Genomic DNA, 27174 nt, shown 5'->3' on the forward strand with positions numbered 1-27174 from the left:
GATAAAAGAGGCAAAAAGGGGGTGGGATGGGGATATATTTTTTTTTCTTCGCCCAATAGGTCATTCCTGAATAAATTCTCATAGAACCTTTTTCCTCCCTCTCCCCCCTGACCTGTCTAAAGACCGACCTCCCAGCTTTAGTTATGGTTGTGAACAAAACGTCTTTGTTCCAGAGATGCGTTAAAATAGGTGCACACACAGGGATGTGCTGGGAAATGGTGAGGCTTCCTTACAAGGCTGCAAAAAAAAAAAAAAAAGAAAGAAAGAAAAAGAAAAGCTACACAAAAAAAAAATAGCAACAAGATTTTATGGTTAGGCAAATCAACAAAGGTTACAGTGAGCTCCAAGTCATGCACTTAGCATCTAACTTCTGAAGAGAAGATGGACCTGTTCGTGGCATCACAGGGTTTACAGTGACGTCTGCTGACACCCAAGGGAATTCATGAGAGTGACTGCAGTTTGCTCCCAAATTAATAGGCTTAGAGGAAACTGCAGGGCTGAGGTACATTTCCTAGAGAGCTCATGTCATAAAAAAATACATAAAACATGAATTTGTAAAAGAGTTAAAAAAAAATACTGTCGCTGTTTTAATATCTCCTGTTCGTAAGTGAGGCTGGTGTGTCAGTACAGACTGCTGACGTGTGGCTAAAACTTGAGCCTGAATCTCACCCGAGGAAACCCAGACCACAGTGGAATAGACAGGAAGTCAGATATTCAGAGCGGGCGGTCTCCTGTGAAACACAGGTGAGTGTACGACTCCGAGTCTCCCGTCTCCCGTGCATTCCACAGGGAGAGGCCCCTCAGATCCTGAACTAGGGGCAGCGTCCCGCTCGCTGCCGGAGCGTCAGCGCCCTGGAGACTAGGACTGGGGAGTTTCTTTCTTTTTGACAGACTTTTAGGCCTTTACTCTTCTTTGCGTTTAGAAGGAATGACTAGAATTTCTTTGTATCACACTGGAGTTTTCCTTCAAGGTTTGTGTTGTGTTGGTTGGTTTTATTGGCAAGCATCAATGCCGCATTACCCGTCGCTTTCCAGTCTTCATCGGGCTGCCGTGAGACCACTGGAAAGTACAGCGTTGTCCGCACAGGGCTGGGACTGCTCCTTCACCACGGGGTAGAAGTACGGGTGCTCCATGGCCTCTTTGGCAGTCAGTCTCTGCTGATGGTCGTATCGCAGAAGTTTGTCCAGAAGATCTAGGGCCTCGGGGCTGACGAGGTGTCTGTTCTCGCTATGTATAAAGTTTTCCCAGCGTTTCCGTGAATGTTGTCCCAGGATATCGTTGAAGTGCGGGTCTAGGTCTATGTGATACTTCTTCAGGTACCCATACAGCTCATCTGTCCCCAGGACCTTGGCAATGCGAACAAGCTGGTCATAGTTGTCCTGTCCGTGGAAGAAGGGTTCCTTTCGAAAGATCATGCTCGCTAACATACAGCCCAAACTCCACATGTCCAAGCTATAATCATACATCTGGTAGTCCACAAGGAGCTCTGGTCCCTTGAAGTACCTGGAGGCCACGCGGACATTGTACTCCTGAGCAGGATGGTAGAACTCTGCCAGACCCCAGTCTATCAGTCGCAGCTTTTTCTGTTGGTGATCTATCATGACATTGTGAGGTTTCACATCCCTGTGCATGATTCCCTTGCTGTGGCAGTAATCCAGAGCTTTAAGTAGTTCATACATATAAAACCGGATATCAAAGTCTGTCAGGATCTGGTAAAGTTGCTTAAAATCTGTATTATTGATATATTCAAATACCAAAGCTGGTGTCTTTGACACAGGGTCCTTCACAGTGTCAATCAGCTTAATGATATTTGTTCCACCACGAAGGTTCTCCAGAATCTTAACCTCTCGTTTTATCTTCTTTTTCTTCACTGGCTTGAGAATTTTTACCACCACTCTCTCATTGTTGGTGATGTTAATGGCCTCAAACACTTCACTATACTTCCCCCGACCAAGTTTCCGAACCAGTTGGTAATCATCTTGATTCCCCCAGCTCGGGACGTGAGCCTCGTAGTCCCAGTAGTCGCGGCTCCTCAGGCTGTTCACCTCGGCGTAGACCCGGGCCCTGCTGCCCGCGGCCGGGCCGGGCATGGCGGGCGGGACCGGGGGGGGGCGCCGCGGGGCGCCGCGGGCGGCGGGGCGCGGGGCGCGGGGCGGCGGGCGGAGCAGGCGGCGGGCCGCGGGCCGGAGCAGGAGGAGGAGCGCGGCGGCGGGCGGCCACGCCAGGCCGGGCCCGCGGGGGCGGGCGGGGGGCGCGGGGGGCGCCGGCCGGGCGGCCGGGCCCGGGAGCGGCCGGCGGGGCGGCGGGCGGGCGGCTCTCGCGCGGCGCGGCGGCCTCTGCTCGGCTCGCGGCCCGCGGCGGCGACGGCGGCACCAGCAGCGGCGGCCGCCGGCCGGGAAAGGGGCAGCCGCGGCGAAGAAGGAGGAGGAGGAGGAGGTGGAGGAGGAGGAGAAAGAGGAGGAGGAGGAGGAAAACTAATTTCTTAACTCTTAGCTCTGCAAGCCAACACTGTTAGAATCTAATGAATGACTTATCGAGTCATTTCAATACAATAATCTCTTTTACTCGACCACACTACATTTGGAAAGCTAATCAGAAATTTATTTCCTTTTACGACATATTCTAGCCCTGTGGTGGTTATCAAAAGAGACAACAAATAACATGTGATTTCACTTTCTAATTTTACAGAAATTAGAAATTGTGTTTACTAGACTGACTTTCCTACTCACTCCCAGTGTCTGAATGGCCTGCAGCAGCGTGGTGAGCCTCCCATCCCCAAGCGAGCGCAGAGAATGAGCCGGCAGTGCCGTGTGTCAGAGCTCGCCTTGTTTCCCAGAGATGGGAATCTTTATTGAAAGAGCTCTCTTTTTTGATTTCCGGATCAGGCCCTAAGCAGTTGATAAGGGAGAATTACTTGGCCATTATCAGAAGCAGTTGTATTTCCACAAAGAGCTGGTACTAAACAAGAGTTTATCTCTACGACAAGACTGATAGAATTCGCACCGATTATAATTCAATCAGACACCTGAAACTATATTGGCTGGTGGGTTATGTGCAAACCTCTGTCTTCCAGCCACAGCAGACAAAGTAGCTGGGAAATATTTTCTATAGTCTGACTTCTGGGGATACATTTTAGAAAGTGCTGCTCTTTTGGTTGTGACAGGCTATGTCTCTATATAATCCATAGTAATATTTTATATAAATGTAGTTCTAACAGAAAGCCATTAGCCTAAAGAGTCAGCTATCTGTGACCTTTGCAATTATTTGCTAAAAACATTCCCAAAAGGTTTAATGTACTTTTTGAAATGTATATCCGACCAGTCTTATGAGCAACTTTGAACGCTGGAGAAACTGATGAATGGAGGTGAAAGGTGTAGTTGAAATGAACTTATTTAAACACAAAGCTTCAATCCTATTGGAACACCAACATTTGAGATGGAAACTATTTTTTACAATGAAAAGAAGAAGAGTGTAGAGTTCATGGGCAAACTGGCTTTATCACATTAGCTGAATTTGGGCAAGTTTCTCAACTTCTCTGAGCCAAATTTCCTCATCTATAAAGTAGGGACAATGATAATATCCAATTTGTAGAATGGTTGTAAAAATCTAATGAAAAAATAGGACATGCGAACAAATGTAGCACTTTTGCACGTGATAAGCAGATGAACAAATTTGACCTGACATTGTTATTATTAACACAAAATGGCCCAAACCTAGTGAGTCAGAGGCCTTGGAATAAATACACGCTATTATATTCTATAACCAAGTTCCCACCAATATTGTAATCTGGTATAAATTTCCCAATTATTATGTTTCTGTTTTGCCTTTACTTTTCCAAGTGTCTCCTTAGTTTGTCATCAAATAGAAGAAGAACAATTAGAAAAAGAAATGATGTTCTTGCCCTCATGAGGCATTTCATAGCTGTGTATTTTTATCCCCAGGGACACAGAAGCTAGTGGGGATGATCAGAACAATCCTATGCCCACGCACAAATCTGACAAATGCAGGGTCCTCTGTCTTCCAAGCAGAATGTTGGGCATATAGCTGCCACATTTTGCCACCTGCACTTAATAACAGGTAGGAAAATGAAATGTGAAAGGAGGGTTCCTCTCCATGTGACCTGGTTTTGGAAATGATCAGCACTCACTGATGGCCTTTTGCCAACTTCAGGAAGGGGATTGCTAAAACAGCCTCCTAACTGGCCTTCCTACTTCTACTGGGGGAGTGGGGTGCCCATTCATTCTAGTCTGGACCCCTTCACTCTGTGGATCAGATCCCATCCCTCCACCTTCAAAAGCATCCAATGCACCCCTCCCCCCCTTTCTCAGAGGAAAAGCTGATGTCTTTCCAATGGCCTTAAGGCCCTGCATGATCTGGCCTCAGGTCTCATCTCCCACATCTTCCAGTCACACTGGCCTCATTGCAACTCCTGGAAAACACCAGGACTGGATGGAATGCCTTTTCTCGGGTTAACTCCACAGGGCCTACCTGGCCACTGTACTTCCCACTGCAATCCTACCTGCATTCTCGTTAACATTGCCCTGCTCTTCCAGAAACTTTTAGCTTTCAGCATTTTCTATAGTGTTCTTGCATATTCAATTTATTGTTTGTGGTCTGTTTCAAGAATGTGCTAGTAAGCTGTATGAAAGTCGGGGCTTTCTTCAGTTTTGTTCACTGATATATCCTAAGTCCCCAGAAGAATGCCTTGCAGCTAGCAAGTCTTTGATATGTATATATTTGTTGAAAAAATAAATGAGTGGATTAGTTAATTAATTAATTAATTATTCATTGTGAATGAATAAATGAACACATACACTTGCAGGCTCTTGGTTCCCAATAACCACAGCCATCTCCAGGGGAAGAGCAATTGACTAAAGTGAGAACGATTGGGCGGCGACTCATTTCCAGAGTATACAACCTCCCATTTGTGTCATGTGGAAGCAGACAGGCTTCCTGCTTTCTCCAGTTCCAATCTGAAAACGGAATGCAGATTTTGCTCATGACAAAAAGAAAAAAAGTTCAGTGTCTTTCACAGAACTTCAGGCCAAGCTAAATCTTCATGTTTCGGGATGCCTGCATTCATTTGGGTGCTCCATTCATCCATTAATGAGCTTTGAAACCCTGGGAAAGTCAATGAACTTGACTGAGACCTAGCAAAATAAATGACAACCAATTTTCTTTCCAGTTTAGAAAATCTCAGCATTAGGAAAAAGGTAAAAACCAGTCAAGCACTGCTTGACCATTCCTCCTCTTCTCTCAACCAACAATCCTATCTAGTAAAGTGGGAATATGCAAATTGCCTGTCACACCATAACAAGATGGCTGCACCCACAGTGGAGGCAGGGATTTCATAACACAAGATGGCTGTGCCCACAGCAGAGGCCGAGTTCCTGTAAAGAGCCTTACTGAGCAATCAGCAGGGACCTGAAGCTGCGTGGTGCTGGGCTGGGGCAGGGGACCTCAGGCTGCACCCCCTGCCTGGCAGGGCCTGACAGGGGACCACAGGCTGTGTCCCCCGCCCCGGCGCCAGGCTGGGGGACCTCATGCCATGCCCCCCACCCAGCAGGGATTGACGGGGGACCTCAGGCCATGCCCCCTGGCCAGGCCAGGGGACCTCAAGGCGTGCCCCCAGGCCCGGGCCAGGGAATCTCAGGTCATGCTCCCCCCAGCGCCAGGCCAGGCAACCTGAGGCCGCGCCCCCCCCCACCTGGCGAGGCTTGATGGGGGTGTGGCTGGCTAGGTCTGAGGCTCACGTGGGTCGGCGGGGACTTGACTCTGATTCCCGTGGCTTGCCCCAGACTCTGACAAGAGAAAGATTTTCTTATACATTTTACTAATTTTCTTTCATCTCTAACACTTCTATTATAGAGAAAGGGCAAATAGCAATATTAAAGTATTTCCTCTAATTAATTCCCTTTTAATGGGCATGAATTTTGTGCACTGGGCCACTAGTTCTATATAATAAAAGCCTAATATGCAAATTGTCCCCTCAACTGAGAGTTTGACGGGGAGTTTGACCAGGGGGCGGGGCCAGCTGGCCAACTGCCCACGGCCCCTCCCCCTGGCCAGCCTGGCCCTGCCCCAGCCAGTAGCAGCAGGCAGCCAGGGGAAGGGAGGTCCTGGCCGGCAGCTGGCAGCCACTAGGGACCCTACCCATGCATGAATTTCATGCACTGGGCCTCTAGTCTGTAAATAAATACCCACATTTTAATAGTTCAACCTAACAAGAAAACCATCTCACAAAAGAAATGATCATCATTCACAGTTAGGTATGACTCACCTAGAAATACTTGTGCTACCTCAGGTGATAAGCTGGGATGTGGTTCCAAAGCTACATTAATGCTTTCTTTTAACTTGGAACTGTAGTCCTGATCAAACAAAAATAACTTTTCTACAGACCGCATTTAAACCTCTATTATTCCCCACCTGTCTCTGCAGCTTATACAACGTGTGCCATCTTATCAGATCCTGGTGAGTCTGCATGATATTTTGAACTCTCAAAAGTACCTGTAGTGCTCAGGTTTATACCAATAATAGTAATAATAGTAACCAATTTTGTACCAATAATGTCACATTCATTCACAAAACAACTATTTTTTCAGCATCATAAGCCCAGTTCCTCCCTGGCACTAGAGGGATGCTGAGATGCAAAAGACACAATCCGGTCTTCAGAGAGCTGTCTACATAAGGAGCAAAGACAGCTCAGTGAAAAGCAATAAAAAAGAAGGAACAGCAGAAGTGGCTCTGATTTTAGAATTTAAGAGAAAGTTTAGGGGATTAAAAAAGCAGACATGAAAAAGAAAAATGTTTTAAAAATCAAATTACTGCAATTACTACTGAGATACAAACATCTTCAACACCACCAGTGCACGTTATTGGAGATATCCCCACCATGTCAATGCACACGTGTATTTCTTTCTTTTCTTTCTTTTTTGACAAAAATGAAAACATTATATCTAACCAAAGCTTCTAAAAACAGCTTTAAAAATCCCACTATAATTGTTAATGCTCATTCGCTTGTAAATATAGATCCACAACGTTTTAACTGGTTGAATAGCATCCCTACTGAGTTTACTTAAGTCATTCCCTATTGGTTAACTTTTACATACATCTTAAGGTAGTTGCCCAAATATTTATTTAGGATACATTCTTTAATGTGGAAGTACTGGGTTATTATTATTTTTGTCCACAAAAGAAAAATAAGGAGTTTATTTTATGACATACTTGTTTGGATGATTACTTACTGGTAATTAGTACATGTTTTGAAAGGCAACCATTTTTTTTTAAATATATTTTATTGATTTTTTACAGAGAGGAAGGGAGAGAGATAGAGAGTTAGAAACATCGATGAGAGAGAAACATCGATCAGCTGCCTCCTGCACATCTCCTACTGGGGATATGCCCGCAACCCAGGTACATGCCCTTGACCGGAATCGAACCTGGGACCTTTCAGTCCGCAGGCCGACGCTCTATCCACTGAGCCAAACCGGTTTCGGCAAAGGCAACCATTTTAAGTGACAATACATATCAGGCTAGTAGAAAACAGTTAAAACAAAGCCCTCTCTTTGGATCTTACAAAGTCATGCAGACAAGAGAAGGTACATCCGGTCTGGTCCAATCAGGCTTCTTGGAATTATCAAAATGTCTTTTCTGGCAAAGATGAATTTGGCTCATCATAGAAAGAAGGTTCTTTGAAGGCTGCTGCCAAACTCATTTCCCTTTGAAAAAGTAAATTTCAAGACATGATAGTGCAAGAGGTAAGTTTTGATTAACAGAACATTTACAGACTAATGGTGCTTAGTCTCTGATTTCCAATTTATTTTACAGAACAGAAACTATGTTGACAAGTTTCTCTGCCTAAATTTACCAGCATACCCATGAATCACACCAGAATTAGGACAACTTGATTATCTTCATGATTCTGTCCTGACACCTACCCACGGGGTTGCGGGTGAGGCCCTGGGGATGCGAGGCCCTGACAGTTCTGTGCTCAGGGTTCTCTTGGGAGCCCAGGGGCCTGAGAAAGCAGTTCTCCCACCAGATTAAGTCCTCAAAAAACTCTCTTATTAGTGATTAATAAAACAGTGCTGAGTGGAGTGTCTTCTGTGTAGTTAAATCTGGGAGGTCTGAGTGTTCCGGAGCTCCCCGCGGGGATGAGTCGTGGGCCGAGAATCCCTGGAGTGTGAGTATTTGCTGCGGGAGGGCTCTGTCGGGTCAATCAGCTTTTCATAGTCGCAGTCATCCCACCCCGCCACGCTGTCCCCAGGGGCTCTCTGGGAAGGAGGAAGGTCCACTCCAGCTCCGGGGTACTTCGGTCGGGCACTGTTGGGGGCAAAGCTGGAGGAGCCCATGGCTGGAGGTCGAGGCATGAAGACACTTGTTTCCACGAGAGAATGGCTCAAAGTACTTTCTTGATTGTTTGGGTGAAAATCTGAATAAGGAGCGGGTGGTCAGAGACCTCAGCATCTGCCCGTGTACTTCCACCATCAGCTTCGAACCCCGGGTAGGGCGTCCCAGGGCAGAGCGCCGGCTCCAGACTCGCGCGGCACCTGTCTGCGGACCATTGCCTCCTGCAGCTTTCTTTCTTGTTCCTTTTCATTTTTTCCTCTGAGTGATTTGTCTTCTTCATCCGTTCACTTCCGCCTCACAAGATTCAACCACTCGCGCACTCTTTTCTACATCTGCACACACTGCCCGCGCCCTCCCCTGCGGCGCTGTACACCTGATGGATGGCCCTGGGTCCTTCATGACTCCATGCTTGTCAAAGAAGTCAGTGCCGAGTTCTTTCCTGGCTTTGGCATGAGTCTGAGGCCCGTTTGGCACTGAAGACGCTTTGTACGCTTGCTGGCTGGTGTTGCCCAGGTTGGGAATAGCAAGGGATATCCTTTGATTATACCTTCGGTTTGGTCTGAAGAGGACACGCTCTAGAGCAGCGGTTCTCAACCTGTGGGTCGCGACCCCTTTGGGGGTCGAACGACCCTTTCACAGGGGTCGCCTAAGACCATCGGAAAACACATATATAATTACATATTGTTTTTGTGATTTATCACTGTGCTTTAATTATGTTCAATTTGTAACAATGAAAATACATCCTGCATATCAGATATTTACATGACGATTCATAACAGCAAAATTACAGTTATGAAGTAGCAAGGAAAATAATTTTATGGTTGGGGGTCACCACAACATGAGGAACTGTATTAGAGGGTCGCGGCATTAGGAAGGTTGAGAACCACTGCTCTAGAGTATGCATGCAATTGTTGGCGGTGGAGATGAAACTGAAGAGGAGGAGGATGCGGGTGAGCTGCTTAGGACCTGCTCCTCGTATGACATCTGCTGCTGTGTGTTCCGCGGGAATCTGCCCCACCGGATCGCCTTCTTTCTCTGCCTGTACCACCGGATGGCGTTCCTTCTCCGTCTGTACCACCCGATCAGGTTCTTTCTCTGGTCTTCAGGAATCCTGTTCAAACTCTCGTGGTTACCTTTGCTTGTGTAGTCATAAAAACTAAAAAACTCTGAACAAGGCTGATGGTTATGGACTTCAATGACTTGCAGAAACTCTGTGTTGCTGATTTGGGAGTCACTGATGCTAAAGGTTTCCTGTTGTCTCACCTCTCCCAGAAAAAATCCTTCGTGGTCAGTGTTACTGTTGGCGCCATGGAAACACACAGCGCTGAAGGTGTAGCTCGAAATGGAAGCCGCATCATGGAAATCTCCAACCCTGGGTTATTTTCAAGTAAAGCACTTTCTTTGGGAGACGTGTGTGTATCTTATATATTCCAATTGCTCCTGAGTAAAGTTGTACCAATGTTTATTACCATAAGCAGGGCTGTGCATGTCTATTCTTGATATTTCATTTTAAAAATCTTTGTCATGCTGCTGGGTAAGAAATGGTATCTAATTCTCATCTTCTTTTGCATTTATATTTTTAGTAAGTTACATTTTTAAAACCTCTTTATTGGTAATTGCTACTTCTTTGTTAATTGCTGCCTTGTTCTTAACTCAATCTATTAGTAATTTCATATTTTTCCTATTGATTTATAAAAACTCTTTCCTTGGAAAGCTATTAAATTCTTTCTCATCATTTATGAAATGAATATTTTCTCTAAATGAGCTCTTTGCATTTTTACTTTGTTTCTTGTGTTTTTATAATAAGCAATTTCATGTATCTCACTTTAGTATTATATAGTCACATTTATTTTCTCTTATGACTTTTATATTTTTGTCATATTTACATCTAATGCACATTTAAGAGGCCATAATTAAATCTTACTATAACTCAGAGTTCACATAAAATATATATAAAATCAATGTGGTCATACAAAGTGGATTTACTTACTTAAAGTACACATTTCATTTTAAATTTAGAGATGGGTCTTATTGGGGACTAGGGATATTCCCAGCAGATCTTTTTACTTTCAACAATTGTAGTATTCGATATCAAATGAAATGAAAATCTTATTTTTCTGAGCCAACATTATATTCTTTTTGATCACAGTTTGTGGTCACTGTATATATTTTTTCTTTTCAGCTGGACTATAAGTGTCATATGAATTAAGAGCGTATCTTCCACTCAAGACTGAGTTCTGTGGCAAGTTATCTATGAAATAGCGGTAATTGGATATACACAATTTACATAATTTGATATATATTAAGCCCTGGATAATTCAGTGAATTTTGTGTGTTAGATACATATTAAGATTTCTGGAAAATGAGCAAGATGATAAATAGTTAAAAGGTATTTTTGGAATCATTAATCTAAGAATAATATATGAGATGAACTGAGGGATGTGTGTGTGTGTGTGTGTGTGTGAGAGAGAGAGAGAGAGGAGGGGGAGAGAGAGGGGGGAGAGAGAGAGAAAGAGAGAGAGAGAGAGAGAGAGAGAGAGAGAGAGAGAGAGAGAGAGATGCTCCAAAATCTAGGCTTTCACTGAATTGGCATAGGATGGTCAAACCAAGGAAGCATTATAAGAATAAAACTTGCAATGGAAAAAATCAGGAAAGTGAGAAGAAGAGCAATCTGGGCTGGGCAGGGATAGGAATAGTGGTTTTGGTGTCAGATTACTGAATTTATTAATAAAGGGACAGTCAATTAGATCTGACTCATAGACTGTCAAAGATACAGGACTAGGGCACATATCTGAGTGGACAAGGGGAAGAAGAAAAGGAAAGCAACCTTTGAGAGTACCTACATGGTATGAGACACGATCATAAGTGTTTTACTCATATAGTTAGAATTTAACTGTCAGTCATACACACATCAGTGACAGATAAGAAGAGCTTATCATGTAGAGCTTGTTTAGATACCAGCGCCACCATTTCTAGCTATTTAGATCTTGAGACAGTTTGCTTATCCTCTCTATAAATCTTAGTTTCATTATCCAAAAAATGAGGATGATAATAATAATGTCTACCTCAAAGAGCCAGAATAAATTATATAACCCAGAAAAAACAGTACAGTGCTTGAAATATAATAAAAACTGAATATAGGTAGTCATTAATGGGGAAAAAACAACAATAGAGAACTTAACAACTAGCTTTAAGGTTGGTCTACATTAAGAGATAGAAGAGAGAGATACTAAAAAGACAGAGAGGTATTCAAAGAAATGGGAGAAAACCTTAAAAACCACAATGTTATGGAAATCATGGGGCTAAAGGTTTCTGAAGAGCTTGTTAATCAAATTTAGTCATGAGGATAGAGAAATGGACCATTTATTCCTAGTTGTTCTTCATGTAAGAAAAGTAAATTTGGCAAGCGCTACATACCCAGAGTTGGTCATCCATGCCAGGTGGGTTCTTTTTGATAAAAGCACCATAGTATGTAGCAATATTCCGGTGGTGAGAATATTTTTTCAACATGTTAATTTCTTGTTTGATTTCTTCCTCTTCATCCTGTATTAGAATAATAAATATTCAGTCATGAAAATCCATGTCTTAGAATTATTTTCCATCACCATCTATATCAACTACGTAATAAATTTCTTTCTTAAATTTTCTGTTCTGTGGTGATAAACAAGCACAATTATTATATAACTCGATTTTCTTGATTGACTACAAAGAAAAAATTTGCAAGACAACACATTGACAATCCAAGGGGTATTCTGTTTGTATGGCAAATGGGCATAGCTGGGGGGTATGGGGGAGAAATATAAAACAAAACACCTAATTCCTTCACCTGCTAAAGATCAAAGTAGGCTGTTGAGATAAAATTCACTCTAGATCTCTTGGAACTATGTCCATTGAATACCTATTACTGATCAGATCTTGTATAGGAAAGATTTAGGAAAGTGAAAAGAAAAAAACATAGACTCAAATTTTAAATTTAAGTTCATTTTCTTTGAAGTCTACTTTGATTGAAGTACCTGACTGAAGATGATGAAAGTCAGATGAGAAAGGTAGTGAGGGTAAGTTCCCTAGATCTGAGGAAGTTCACAAAGCAGGAGTACCCATCTCACCTTCAGGAAACTAAACATGAGAAGAAAGGGGAACTGCAGCAGTTATTTGAGAAGAGATAACTTTCCAACAGAGTAAGTGTCCTCATTCCGGTTTCATTCATTCTGAGCTTCAATTTGGAGTCCACCAACTTGGGTCATTTTTAGACACTCACCACCCATGTCCTCTCATAATTTTATTTTGATACACGCACATCAGTTGAACCTTCAATTAGTATTTTATTTTTGAGGTTGGTGGAGAAAAGTTTATCCCAGGAAAACTGTTTTAGATGTAGCAGTAGAATGATTATGCCTAAGTGTAAGGTGTTACCATGACCTGAAAGACCACTAACATGGTGTCCCTATCTGTTCCCTTGCCCCCTCTATCTTCTCGGCCTCCCTACAGTCTCTCTACATTGCTGAGTCATTCTGCAAATGATGTCTTCTTTCACTTCCTCTTCTTCACACAATTTCTACTCATCATTTTTCATTGAATGACTTGACACTCCTCAAGGACATCTTCCCTAATTCTCTCAGGCAATGTCAAATTCCCCTACTATATATATCTTGCCCACGCCTACACTTCTCCCCCCTCCCCCACCCCCCACACTTCTTGATGCATGTGCAGTATTTGCTGGTACCAGTTGGAGGTATGGGTCAGTCTGTGTCATAACTTCCCTCTACTTGACTCTCTTCACTATGAATTGTAAGCTCTCTTCTGCCTCCAGATCTTAGTTCTAGAGTCCTTTCCCCCACAAAGCTCTCTGATCTGCCTGATTGGAGTCTAGCCCTTGGATAATCATGTGCCTCTTCCTTTATATCACTTACAAGAGTTGCAATCCCCATTTATCTGTCTAATCATTTAAGTATTTCTTCCCTATCAGTCCATAATAACTCTTAACACAGGAATCTTTTGCCTTTTATAACAACCCCAGCACCAAGCAAAGTGTCTGTGAATAAATGGAAGAATGAAAGAATGAATACCTAGAAAGGGTCCAACCACTCACTGCAGCATTAGTGAGGCTTGAAAGAAACTAGTAAGAATAAGATGAGTGTGATGACATGTTGACATTTCCTAACCACACAAAACTAAATTTAATAAAAACAATGGAGATGTGAAAACCTAGGAGAACTGAGCAGGCTACACATCATATGTTTTAACTACGTTGAAGACTAATCTCAAAATAGAATGTATGATTATGACGCTGAGCCAAGGAGCAGCACATGGCCTTAATGGTGCAAGGAAGTGAGGGGTTTGGATGGAGGCTGAATGGGGAGATGGCATTTTGCCAACCAACGAAATTCTTCCCTGCAGCTATTGAAAACTGCCTACACCTTCACCACAGGCCTCATGAGAGGATGACCTTCAGCTTGCTGAAATGTCCCTGTAATGTGCCTCAAATGTCTACCATAGTGCCTATTAGCTATTTTAAACTCGTCATGTGGGGCCCAATAGTTGTGAGTGAAGGTAGGATGAGCAGATGTACTTTAGGCCTAAATAGAAGGGGAGAAAACATACCTGAGAATTTCTGTGGGCAGCCTGGCATTGACAGCTGCTTGGATTAAAGAGGCAACTACATGAGGCAGTAAAATACCAATCACAGTCCAACTGCAGCCTGACAGCTTCGGTCATTCCTAGTGAGGAGTCGGTCTGCTCCTACAAGTATTTGCTGCCTGCCTTCTGGGTTCTTAACAGGATAGTGAATGATGTGGCAGAATCAGAGGTGGGGGTTGAGGCATAGAGGGAGTGCCTAAAAGCTTACCCTATCATTAAGAAAATAAGACACGAAGTAGTTAAATAACAGTTAATTCTGTTTATAAGTACATAAAAAATAAATAGTATTGGAGATGAGAATGAAGTCAACACATTCTCGATCACTTTGCAAAGGTAAACTGAGGTGATGTGGCCATGAAGAAAGTATATGCATTGAGTTCGAAAAATGAGGGTGGGCAGGTAGGGGGAGGCATGTTTAGTTTGGGCTCCACTCATTTCTGGCTGTGTGACCTCAGAAAAGTAACCTATCCTTTTGGAGACAAATTTTCTCATCTACAATGAGATACAAATTTAATAATAGTATTACTATATATCCTTGCCTTTTGTGATAATTAAATGAAGTATGTGAAAGTTATAAAGTGTAATACAAATAGACATTATTAATCTTCTCAACTAAAAAATAAATATCAAGGATAGGAGAGCAGGTATGTTAATAACTTGAATTTTAGGTTTAAATTGCACTGTTTCAAAGTACAATTATGGAACCACTGTGGGTCATAGCTATGTAGCTCTAAAATAGAACCTTAATCTAGGTCTTACATAATCTTGTAAGTGACCATGCAATTTGTCAGGCCCTCAGGACTACTGTTTATCCAGATTTCTATTCTAGGGGAAGGATAGCAGTAAATCATTCAGTGAAATTGAAAGGGAGGCACTTATTATGACTTCAAGAACTCATTTAACCATTCCACAAGCAATCCACCCTCTCACAATATGGCTCATTGAAGGAGATGGGTTACGATGCTTTCAAAAGATAAACACAACAACTGAGGCTAGAATTAGATTGTACAGTTTTCAGAGAAGGATATATTTATTTTTTAAATGGATTATTCTTATGTCTTAAGAATTAAGCACAAAGATCAAGCTCACTGGGAAACTAATGACCACTGGGTCATAAGGAAAAACAAAGTAATGCTACCAAAGTCTCACAAATTTTGAAAAAGAGTCTTTTAATAAGTCAAGTCCAGTGCTGTCGAAAGAACCATTACTTCAATCAGAAGCCTTTCAAATCTAGTCCGAGCTGATTCAGACATGGCATTTAAACTTTGCAAGTGTCAGATATTTTCACCTGTAAATGGGAATAAGAATACCTAGCACCTCTCAGGGCTTAGAAATGATTGTTTATTTAGGCATAGCATTATTATCAACATAAAGATTTTTTTCAAGATCATAGGAATCTATTTATTGCTTAGTATTTGTAGTAATTTGAAAAAAAATGGCCATAATACTTAGCAACTCCCCTCATGAAGAGGTGAAGTCCATTTCTTCTCCTTGTCACTGGGTTTGGCCATGTGACTTGCTTTGGCCAATGGGACATTAGCAAATTGATTCAGTTGAGGCTTAAAAAGTATGTGTGTGTTGGAGTGGCCCTCTCTAATTGCTTGCAGAGGATACTCCCAGCCTCCTGGAGGATAGAAAACTATGGGAAGAGAGGGTGATTTTCAAATGCAAAGAAACAGATGATTCCAGGTGATGCTTCTATGCCACTACCTACCTCTGATGATGATATGACAATCACTACCATGGTGACAAAATATAGCAAAAGCCAAACTTACATATTACTCACTATGTACTAGAGCAGTGATGGCAAACCTTTTGAGCTCGGCATGTCAGCATTTTGAAAAACCCTAACTTAACTCTGGTGCCGTGCCACATATAGAAATTTTTTGATATTTGCAACCATAGTAAAACAAAGACTTATATTTTTTATATTTATTTTATATATTTAAATGCCATTTAACAAAGAAAAATCAACCAAAAAAAAAATGAGTTCGTGTGTCACCTCTGACACGCATGTCATAGGTTCACCATCACTGTACTCGAGGCTGTGTGCAGAGTATCGTAATTAATATTCAAAAAAGCTCCATGAAGTAGATGTGTTTAATGATCCCACTTTACAAATAGGAAAATGAGTTTAGGGAGTTCATTCATATGTTTAAATGTTAAAGCTAAGATTCAAAGCCAGATTTGTCCGACTCCAAAGCCACTGCTCTTAGTTCTATACTGAAAACTCCTAGGGAGAAGGGGGCAATCACTCATGGTGATAAAACCAAAGCTGCTAATCATGAAAGAAGAGTTCAGGGATATCTTAATCCAGGGCTAAAGAGAAACCTGCCTTTGGTTCTCCAAATAAAGGAGCTTGTTAGGACACATTTGTAATATTTGCTTGTGAATGGGGTAAGTTGCATGTTTATTACACAGGGCAACACATGAAAAGCCCCTAGAATATGCTAAGATTTAAAGACCAAATTTTATAAGACATTTTAATATTAGTGTGCTCTCTTAACAAATGGTTTGCCCCAAATTTAGTTCTCAATCGATGGAATGGGAATAAAACTATGTAATTATTATAACAGCCGCAGGGAGTGGTCAGTTTGAACTTGAGAAGGAAATATGAGGTGTACAGATTGATAAATGCCACTGCCTTCCAGATGTGTAGACAAGGCTACAACCCCTGCTGCTCCTGTTCACTTGCCCTGCTCTCCACAGCAGTCCTTGCTATTAGGTAGGCATTTGTGTCAACTTGTCGATCATTCTCACCTTCATTGTTGACTAAATGTGACAAGAAGTTGAAGACATTTTTTGTTAAAGAATTATTTACTATTAGAATTTGAAGGGACTATTAACATTTTCTAGGATGTTATTTTTTAAAATACATTTTTATTGATTTCAGAGAGGAGGGGAGAAGGAGAGAGAGAGAGGGATAGAAACATCAGTGATGAGAGGGAATCATTGATTGGGTGCCTCCTGCATGCTCCCTACTAGGGATCAAGACTGCAACCCTAACATGTGCCCTTGACCAGAATAGAACCCAGGACCCTTCAGTCCACAGGCCAATGCTTTATCCATGGGACATTAGCCAAACTAGCTAGGTCTAGGATGTGATTTTTAAATTTTTAAAAATAATTTGGAGAAATTTAATAATTATTCCAATAGAAATTTTATTCAAGATTCTAATAAATAGCATCAACAAAACTAGACTTTTTAAATCAATAAATACTGATTTTATAAGTTTGATTATATAATAAGTTTGATCTAATTATAATCAATGACAACAAGGAGGTTGTTTTAGTGAATACAAAATTGGAATTTTTTGAGGAGAATTTAAAGTCACATATCAGCTTCAATATATTATTAATTTGGAGTTTTGTTTGGTTTTGAAGAATAGAGAAAACTCTACATTTCCTAAGACAAGTAACAATTATTTTTTGTTTACTTATTTTGGTAGCAATTACTTTTAAAGGGTATGTTTTGAAATCTTTATACTGAATAACATTCTGCACATGAAAGGAATAACCTGACAGTACAAATTGAGAAGTTGCCATTTTCCAGTGCCTTCAAAATTGGCATATAATGTAGAGTTTGCTGCTTGCGTTTATTTATTTCATTTTTATTATTATTTTTAAGTGTCCTTGGTGGTCCATTGTATTAGTTTTTAATTGCTGCTGTAACCCTTATAATAGATCCATCAAGACGATCCCTACATCTCAAGATCCGTAATATAGTCATATCTGAAAATTCACTTTTGCTATATAAAATAACATATTCACAAATTTTGGGGATTAAGATGTGGACATTATTGGGGGCCCTTATTCTGCCACAGTCTACATTTTGTCTCCCAAAGATTTACTTCTTTCCCACATGTAAAATACATTCACTCCCATCCCAACATCTCCAAAAGGGTCAACCCATTATAGCATCAACTCAAAATCAAAAAGCTCATCAGCTCAAATTCCCCAATCTCATCAGGGATGGATGAGGCTTAGGCTATTCTTAAGTGTATTATTATATTTAAAATCACAGTTTATTAAATGTTAAAATATACATACACATTATAAATGAGAATTAAGCATGTGTGGACCCCCTAAAATTATCTCAAGGTGGGGTTATGCACCTGCAAATTATATTTTTACAGATCTAAGGAAACAGACCCAAAGTAGGTCAACGAGTTGCCTAAGCCCACATCTCTTCATTGCAGCATTGATTGAACTAGTGACTTTACCATGACATTCTGCAGGCAGCTCGTAGATTTGCTTTATGTGTTAACCATAAGCTAAATAAATTCATTCAACAAATATTTAAGTGCCTACTTGTATCCCAGGCACAATGCTCAATGCTAACAATGTAATAATACAACAATGGGCATGACAGATTCAAGCTCTGCCACAATGACACTTACTATCGTCTAGTGGGGAACACAGATGGAAATCAAAGAGTGACAGAGATGGATAGCTGATCTAATTGGGGGCAGTAGGAGAGATGGCCCCAAGAAATCCAAGTCTGAGCTGAATTCTAAAACCCTTGTGGAAGTTACCCAGTTGGGAAAAAAGAAAAAAGTGTGATGTGGTGTGACTGAGGAGGGAAGCATTTTCCTGGCAGGGAAACAGTGGTTGCCAAGGCCCTGTAGCAGGAGGGGGTATGGCAAGTTGTCTTCTACGGGAATTGTTAGTGCCATGGAGAGAAAAATAAAAAATGTCTGCAGGAGACACTGTGATAACAACATGCACTGAACATTGTGTCCTACATATTGTTCTCAAAGGCTTTATAAATAACTGTATTTACTTTTCACACTAACTTCCTGAGGGAAGTGATATTACCCACATTGACACATGTGGAAGAAGGAAAGGTTAAGCAACATGTCCAATGTAAGAAAGTCGTGAGGTCGTGAAGCATATGTCCAACTCTCTCTTATATGGAGGTGGTGTCCCTAGGAGAAGCAGGCAACCCAAGTCTGATGTGCATCTTTCTCACACCCTGACTCTTCCAAACAACCCCAGATTTTTTTCCTTTTATTCCAGTTTTAGCAAACATTCATGGAGTTTGCTAACTCTGGGCAAAACACTCTCCCAGAGGCTACTGGGAGACGGCCATTTCCTTTTCTTCAAAGAGAGACGCAGATTGGACACTAACTTTACCTACAGGAATTCAGTAAATAAGCCAGAAATAGAAAATCAGTGAAGCAGGGCTTCAAATGCAGCCTTCTAGTAGGCAAATCCCATGGCGTTACTTTGCTATTTAACTTCTGGCCCCACATTGGTCTAGCAGTAGTTGGGGGAAGGAGTTACAGCCGCCCACCCCTGGTAAAAAACCACCACCACCACAACAAACAAAACAAGGGAAAACCAAAAAAACCTCCCCCTTATATCTTGTCTATTGAATTTTTGCCTAAAACTATTTGATCAAAGTGTTCAATTTGGAAAATAAAAACTAAAAACCTTGCCAAAGCCCTTGCCACAGCACTCAGTATCTTCACGACCTGGCCCTAACTTGTCCAGATTCGTCATGTGTCACGCTCTCCTAAGCACATTTTAGTCTTTACACTATGCAGTACTTTCCAGAGCATGCTCTGTGCGCTCTCAAGACCCACACCTTGGTACAGGCTGTGCCCTTGGCCAGGAATGTCCTCGTCTGATTGTCCTCCTAGGCTTAATCACTACCCCTCACTGCCACACCCAACTTAATAAGTTTGTTTATAAATTGTATAAGTTTATTGTAAAATGGATTAGCTTTACTTATAAATATTTAGGGCAAGGTTGTGTTATTGTGAGTGCCCCCTTCAGGCAAAAGACCACTTTTTCATCTTTGAATTTCTAGTGGCTGTCATAAAGGATGTATTTAGTAAATGCTTATTGAATAAATGAATGAAAGATCACACTAAATTAAACACTAAACACCCTTCTATATTTAATTATGTGGTTAAGAAGATGGACTTAAAAGATAGAGTTAAAATGCTCAGGCAGATTCACCCCACCATTTACATGTTACATTGAGCAAGATACCTTAAAATATCCTTGATTTTCTTATCTATTATTGGGACTAATAATAGAATCTATTTTGTGTGCTGTTGAGGGAATTAAATGAATAAATATATAGAAAGTATTTAAAAGAGTTCTGGCAAATAACCACTCCATCAATGTTAGTTACCATTATTATTATTTTGGGCTGAAATATAAAAAAAATGTAAGTAGAGGGGTACTTTACTTAAGGACCAAATCAGTTTTAAACACATCCACTATAATATGCTCTGATGTCATAGTAACATAATTCTCCTGGTTTTTCCTACCCAGCATCCTTCCCACCCCTTTCTCTAAAAGCTCTCAGGTTTTTCTTGAGGAATCATGTTTCCCAACTCAGTTCCTGTGGTAGTTTCCAGGGTTAGCCACCCAACACAGATGTGGCTGAAGAGAAACAGGGTTTGGTTCAGGGCTGGTACATAACCCAAGCTGGGCCACTGATACTCAGACTGGCACCTCTGCAACTGAGGGTAAGGAATTAATTAGAGCACGAATCTGCAGGTGGGAAGAAAACAGAGCCCAGAGATGGAGAGAGACACAATTCCTAATCACAGCATGTGACTTCCTGGACCCTGCTGAGTTTTTTTTCTTTTTTTGACTATGCAATAGCCAGGAAATTCTGTTATCAGCTTCACTCAGTTTAGTGGGGCTTTGGTACCACAACTCAAAGTGTCCTGAGTCATGTGATCACCACCGCATCATTGTAAAGGTGAACATCTTGATGTTAACTCATTATCTCATTAAGTCCTACATGGATTTCAAGGTGTCATTGTAAAAAAAAACTAGTTTACACCACGAATTTTTGTCCAGATGAATATGGGGATTTATCAAAGAATCATAGTATCTTCATACTTGGTGGCCAGAGAGCTGTAAATACAAGACCCTAGAAAGTGCTCCTCTGACTTTGGGGTGCATGGAGCTCTTTGAGAAGCTTATAGAAAAGGCAGGTTCTGGAACTCTACACAAAAATTCTGCAGCAGGCCCAGGAATCTGAATTTCTCATGCACACCCCAAAGGTGCTGATAGTTCAGTGATGCTGGCTGTCCACTTTGAGAAACACCACCCTAGAGGTGTTTGTTTAGAAGTTGTAGGCAAATCTAGAGTACACAAATCCACTGGGAAGGAATCCCCAGAAAGAGACAAAATGCAGAAATTCCCATCATTATTTCAGAAAGTAAAATAACTTCAAAGACAGCCTGAGTTTAAGTACTAATTCTGAAGCAAGAATTAAGAAATTTGGAACTGTCTCAGATCTAAAATTGGGAGGAAATGAGCATTATATCCAGTAATCTCTGTGGCTATTTTCTATAAAATAAAATAAAAAGAAGTGGTATGGAATAAAAATAATAATTTAAGCAATAATTAAAAATTGATTTCAGGCTTATGGCTTTATCAATTTCATTACAATAAATGATAGTAACTCTGCAGTAAATCATTGCAAACAATTAACAAAGACGACCTTTGAGAATTCATCTCAGTTTTTAACAGAGCAGCTATAATGAGCACAATTATAATAATTGGTAAGAAGCTTTTGCAACATTCCATAATACACAAAAGACAAAATGGCAAAATGAAATAGATTGTTTTCTGAGGATACCACATGAGTTTCACAAAGGAAATCTTATGTTGACTGTGATGTGTAAGGGGGGGGGGGGTGATACAAAAGTCATTTGATGCTGTATCAGATACCCTGGGAATAAGAAAACCATTTCCAGATGTGTATCCATGTTTGTCTTTGTTAGGGTCAGTGGTTACATAATGGTCAATGATGTGCCTACATCAGGGCAGCTATCCAGCCCTTTCAACAGGGGTTCCCCAAGGGGATTAAGCCAAAATACTATAAAGCATCCATTGTATGCAATGGATCGACTCTCCTATGCATGAAAATGGCATTAGCTTTGTACCATCCTTGGGAGAACTGAGAAAATGGTCTCTCAGATCATTTTCTTGTAGGGCTTAGTTGCCCTGTGAAACCCAGTTTAGGAAGGCTAACTGCCACTCTTTAAAAACTAAAAAATATCCTCTGGGATACATAGCTGTGGGACTGTTTTGATCCCAAGCAAAGTGGTCTAGTAAAAGTAAGTGGTTCATCAAGCAATTTAAAGTCTCACAAAATAGAACCAGAAACTAGAAAAGGAATGTCCTGTGCTCTCAGGTCATGCTTTGCGCATCAATATTCAACTCTGTGCACACATGTGCCCTGAGATTAACGATGTCAGCGGAATTCAACTGCAGTTCCACAGAACCACACAATAAAACTTTACAGCACAAATGTCTTGGACTCCATCCACAACCATGAGCTGCTGAACTGCCACGTGCGTTGCATTATGTGCAGATCCTATTCACTCCAAGGAAAATACAGTAGTAGGACTTCAGCGGAATAACGAAATAAATAAATTTTCATTTGTTCTGTACTGGGATAGAAGGTTCACACATTTATAAATGGGTTTCTATGTGGAGACTGATCATACGTGATCTGGATTTTTGTGTCAGACCCTGCTAACTGACCATACCAGTATCCATTCTCCCTTCATTCCTGGCTAGTAGAACCCAGATTTTTAACTGCACACATTGGTAGAATGAAAGACTACATCTACCAGCTTCCATGCAGCTAGGTATACCCAATGAATGTAAAACTAAGTGGAAATATTGTATGTAAGTAGAAAATATTTCACTGGAAGGGGTTCTCTTCTTTACCCTTCAGCTATCAACCCCTCCCCCTCTTCTGCCTGGCAAAGAATGTGATTAATGGAAATCTGACAACCATCTTGAACCATGGACGTGACCTTAAGTGTGGAAGCCATGCAGAATGATGGAGTAGAGAGATAAAACCATCCTTCTACTCCACCACATTGCTGCCCTCCATCCCTGGGCTGTCAATTCCAGACTCCTTTAACACAAGAGAGCAAGACACTTCCGTCATGCATAGGCCTCTGTTATCTTGAGTTTTCTGTTTCAAGTGGCAGAACCTAAACCTAATTAGTATAATTTGCATGCAGTTTCTTATTCAGCAAAGGCAAGGTGAATTAAGAAACTAATTTGGATTAAATATTTGAACTGGTTTGCAACCTCTGAAATTGGAATGATGTACTTAGGACAAATAAAAGGAAGTACTACTTTATCTAAGTGCTAATAGGCATATGAAAACAACTTTTTTACTGGTTATAAATGTATATAATTTAAAGAGGAATTCAGATCAATAATAAGTAAAGAAAAGAAATCAGTACAATGTGTGGTATAAATGAAAATTAGTGAAATTAGTATTATGGTAGAGAGCATACCATATAATATATACTATCAAAAATAACAAGCCAGAAAAGGTATAATTGAAGTGTGACATGTAGACATCCATGTGCCTCTTTTAATTTGTATATTGGTTCTTGATACCATTATGTGACCAATTCATTCTATATGTAGTTACATTAAATAATCCACTTCTCGGCCGATGGAAGACTTTGGTCTTTTAGCTTTTATGTATAGCAGACAAACATCTTAGAAAAATCCCCAGGACAATAGAAAATTATTAACATGCTTTTGATGTCCAGTGAGTCCTTTCAAGTCTGATTTTCACTCTGTACTCTTGAAAAGACATTAACATATTTTAAGTGGACTCAACAAAAAGGAATGAAAGCACAAGATTGTATTTCAAATAAAGTCTATTCCTTAGATTGTTTTTGATCATCCAGGCAGAAATTTCATTTCAGTCTTGCTCTAAATAATGATAAGAATTTTTGGTTATTATGATTATTTGTTCAACAATATTTGAGGGAGGAAATATTAATGCTAAATATCCCATTAGGAGATGAGAGCTACCCATACTCTTGTCAATTCCAGTGTTAGGTGGACCTCTGGGAAAGTGTTAAGACCCATCACTTCTGTGTAATCTCCGTAATATTCTTTTAATACCTGCAAATCCGTGTTCTGTCTTCATATGCAAATATCTTTTATTGTGGTTATGTAAATTATCAGTGCACATTATTTATTCTTCACTCTAACAACATAAGGCAGCGTGTAGATATCTAATTTAGAGTGATTTACTCATTGTCTTCTCGATCAGCTGTTGGATACTCTTACTTCTTTATGTGAAGCACAAGTGGGAAAAGATTTTAGATGTTTAAAAGGATTCTATTTCTAAAAAATAATTTTTTTCTATCCCTAATTTCTCTACCACAAATATATACATACGATTGAGATGGCAAGAGAAAGATACATTACCCCTGTGACGTCCATAACCTTAATGGCTGCAAGCTGGCCTGTTTTGACATGGCGACCCTGTATGAAAAAGATAAAATAAAAAGGATTTTAGTCTTGATGAGCAATATTATCATTCAGTTTCAACTGTGAAGAACAATATTACCTAGATTAATGTTACAGAATGCCAGTGGGGAAGACACACACACACACGCGCACACACACAAACACACACACACACACACATCTTAAATGCTTTGAGATCAATTTCTATTTAGTGTTTATTTTGTAGAACATCTCCATCACTTTGTCTTTTGGGCTTGTTTTCACACTGGCTGTCAAGTTAAATAAAAAAGGCAATGCAGAATAATTTGGTCTACCTCCCCTCCAAAGTGTTAGATGAGGGCTTGTGTGAGAGTGGATTTATGTGGCAGGGGAGCTAGACATGACTGGAGGAGACAGTATTTCCTCTGTCCAAAAATATTTACTACGTTTATAAACCTTAGTTTCCTTGATAATTAAAGCATCTTGTAATGATCTCAATTGGTTGTTGGTACTTCCATTTTAGTAACTGCTATAATGTCACTGACGGTAACCATGGATAAGACAGTATCCTAGTTCTCCATTTTAAATTTCACTTCTAAGCTGAAATAAGAGTTCCCGATGAGTCTGACAGATGACAATAATACAGCTCTGGGATGGCAGCTTCAGCTACACTGAGATCCTGAAGATGGAACAATTAGCAGGCTCAGCTCAGTCCCAGGCAACGGCATCCCCAGCGCCCGGCAATAGGAGGGCAGCTGAGCTGTCAACCATGGAAGGGAGAGGGCCCCGAAGGAGGCTGCCCGGCTTGAGTGGCCTTTTACATCACTGGAGAATGTCAAACCTAATTAGGATCCAGACTGAGGCAGACTTTGAGGACTGGCCAGGAGTTAGCTGACCCAAAGATCACTAGAAACCAGAGACACAGCCATTGCTGAGACAAGGTTTAGAGAAGCAACTTCATAAAATCACAAATAAATTGCACAGGAAAAGCCCTTCAGGTGCTTCATCCAATACCCTTCTTTCAGAGGGAGGCTGAAACTCACAACTAATAAGGACCTAAAACCCAGGACACTTGTCCTGCTTCTGCCCTCCAGATCCTGAATTGAAAATTCTTATGATGAAAATGTAAAAATTATTTTTAAGCAAACTTTCTTTTCATATTTTACTTGAGTTAAACATTGAGACATTCATCTCTCATGTAGTATTTTGTTAATTTTTTTTAAATTTGAGGACAAAGCAACAAAGGAGGATGTTATTAAAGGAGAAATTTGAAGTGAAAATATAATATTGCTCCTAATTTTAAGTTACTTCCACTTATGAGAGCAATGAAAAATATAAACCTAGACTCCATCTCAGTTTGGATCTAAAAATACACATTCAACCAAGGACTAAAAATTAAATTCTGAGGGGGGTGGAATATTTTAAAGCAGTGGTTCTCAACCTTCCTAATGCTGCAACCCTTTCATACAGTTCCTCATATTGTGGTGACCCCTAACCATAAAATTATTTTCGTTGTTACTTCATAACTGTAATTTTGCTACTGTTATGAATCATAATGTAAATATCTGATATGTAGGATGTACTTAGGCGACCTCTGTGAAAGGGTCATTCGACCCCCAAAGGGGTCGCGAACCACTGCTTTAAAGGGAGACAAAGGGTTACATTTTCCCCACAAAAAGTAGAAGAAAAAAATCCTGTCAGATTGCAGTTGCTGAGTCATTTCTTAATAAAAGAATGAAGTAAGATTTTCTTCTTCTGAAATAACAACAATAACAAAAATAACAGACTAAATCTAGAAAAACAAAACTGAAATTCCAGTAGCTCCCAAAGCCTTATGTCAAGCATCTCCTCAAGAGTAAAAGTCCCATCCACAAGGAAAGAGGAAAGCACAGCAAACTGGAGAAAGCAGAGGCGGTGGGGTCACTCAGCTGGCGGGCTCAGGCCAGCCTGTCCCCTGAGCCCCTTCTTCCTTTCTTCTACCTCGTGTTTGAGGTCAAGAACTGAGCTGATGCTTGTTCCTTACAGAATAACTCAACATCAAGGTGAAATCTAAATCACTCAAGGATATAGCACTCTACCCCTTTACCGCCTCCCTAAAATGAATGCGAGAGAAAGAACAATGGTTTTGTCATGAAATAGCCATGTAAGCCTGAGCTTTGTTATAGCTGTTATTTATTTTCTAAAGAACAGCAAGATGGCTTTAGAGCTGCTAGCCTGAGGCTAGCCTGGAAGAAAGAGTATTTTCATTTCTAGGTCACTGAAATTCATCTGTTTCCAGTCGACCACATGAGCAGACATTCCACCCACTATCTCCTTCCCCTGTCCAAGGACTCACATCGGGTAGAATGTTAAGAGTTCCTCATGCTTAGCTTAGATTAGATCTAGCCTTTATTGAGGAAGATTTCTTCCATTTTCTAATTGCAGGTGATGGGCTTAGTTTCATGTTTCCACAGCATTCTACACGAATGCAACTGATCATATCCAATACTGTGATTTTCAAAATGTGCATCTCAAGAACCATGAAAATAAACTCAGATAGAAAAAAAAATCACAATGTGAACATGTAGCAGTCGCAGTTGTTGTATGGATCAAATGTTACAGTACATCTGTCTGTCTGTCTGTCTACTACCCATCCATCCATTCATCCAACCTTCCTTCCTTCCTTCCATCTATAATCGATGCTGTAGTACACCATTCAGATGTGATACTGAAGTGCCCTACAGCTGTCAGTCAAGGCCCTTTTTGCTCATTGGCCTCAGCCAAAAGAGTACCTGCTCAAAGCCATGCTCCCTCCTACAGAGAACAGAATCCAATGACAGCAATATAAAGGCCCAGACCTCTTGTCTTAAAGTAGGACAATTCTGAAGGGCCATCTCAGCTCCTGACCACTCCAATGTATGACTGAGGTCTTTGCTGAGACTGTATTGCAGTTAAGCT

At 40.8% G+C, this 27174-nt stretch overlaps 2 protein-coding genes and 1 pseudogene across 10 annotated transcripts in view; all 3 read right to left on the bottom strand.

Annotated features, from left to right (window-relative positions):
* The window catches only part of TNIK (TRAF2 and NCK interacting kinase), a 347969-nt gene that overhangs the window by 127741 nt on the left and 193054 nt on the right, over nucleotides 1-27174 (bottom strand). For all 9 annotated transcript variants that reach the window (XM_059687029.1, XM_059687031.1, XM_059687025.1 and 6 more), the window contains exons 3-4: nucleotides 24217-24273; nucleotides 11768-11893 (exon numbers count right to left, since the gene is read on the bottom strand). In XM_059687029.1, the coding sequence (XP_059543012.1) occupies nucleotides 11768-11893; nucleotides 24217-24273 (183 nt within the window). The remainder of the gene's footprint in view (nucleotides 1-11767; nucleotides 11894-24216; nucleotides 24274-27174) is intronic.
* Nucleotides 292-2120, bottom strand: LOC132230105 (casein kinase II subunit alpha'). Its single transcript, XM_059687024.1, has one exon. The coding sequence runs from the start codon at nucleotides 2089-2091 to the stop codon at nucleotides 1039-1041; it is 1053 nt and encodes a 350-aa protein (XP_059543007.1). The 5' UTR covers nucleotides 2092-2120; the 3' UTR covers nucleotides 292-1038.
* On the bottom strand, nucleotides 8045-9838 carry LOC132231831 (BRISC complex subunit Abraxas 2-like; annotated as a pseudogene).

The sequence above is a fragment of the Myotis daubentonii genome, chromosome 3 (genome assembly GCF_963259705.1).
Source record: "Myotis daubentonii chromosome 3, mMyoDau2.1, whole genome shotgun sequence".
NCBI classification, from domain to species: Eukaryota; Metazoa; Chordata; class Mammalia; order Chiroptera; family Vespertilionidae; genus Myotis; species Myotis daubentonii.

Excerpts from the sequence above, each read along its gene's own strand:
- LOC132230105 (XM_059687024.1), bottom strand. The coding sequence starts at position 2,091 with ATGCCCGGCCCGGCCGCGGGCAGCAGGGCCCGGGTCTACGCCGAGGTG.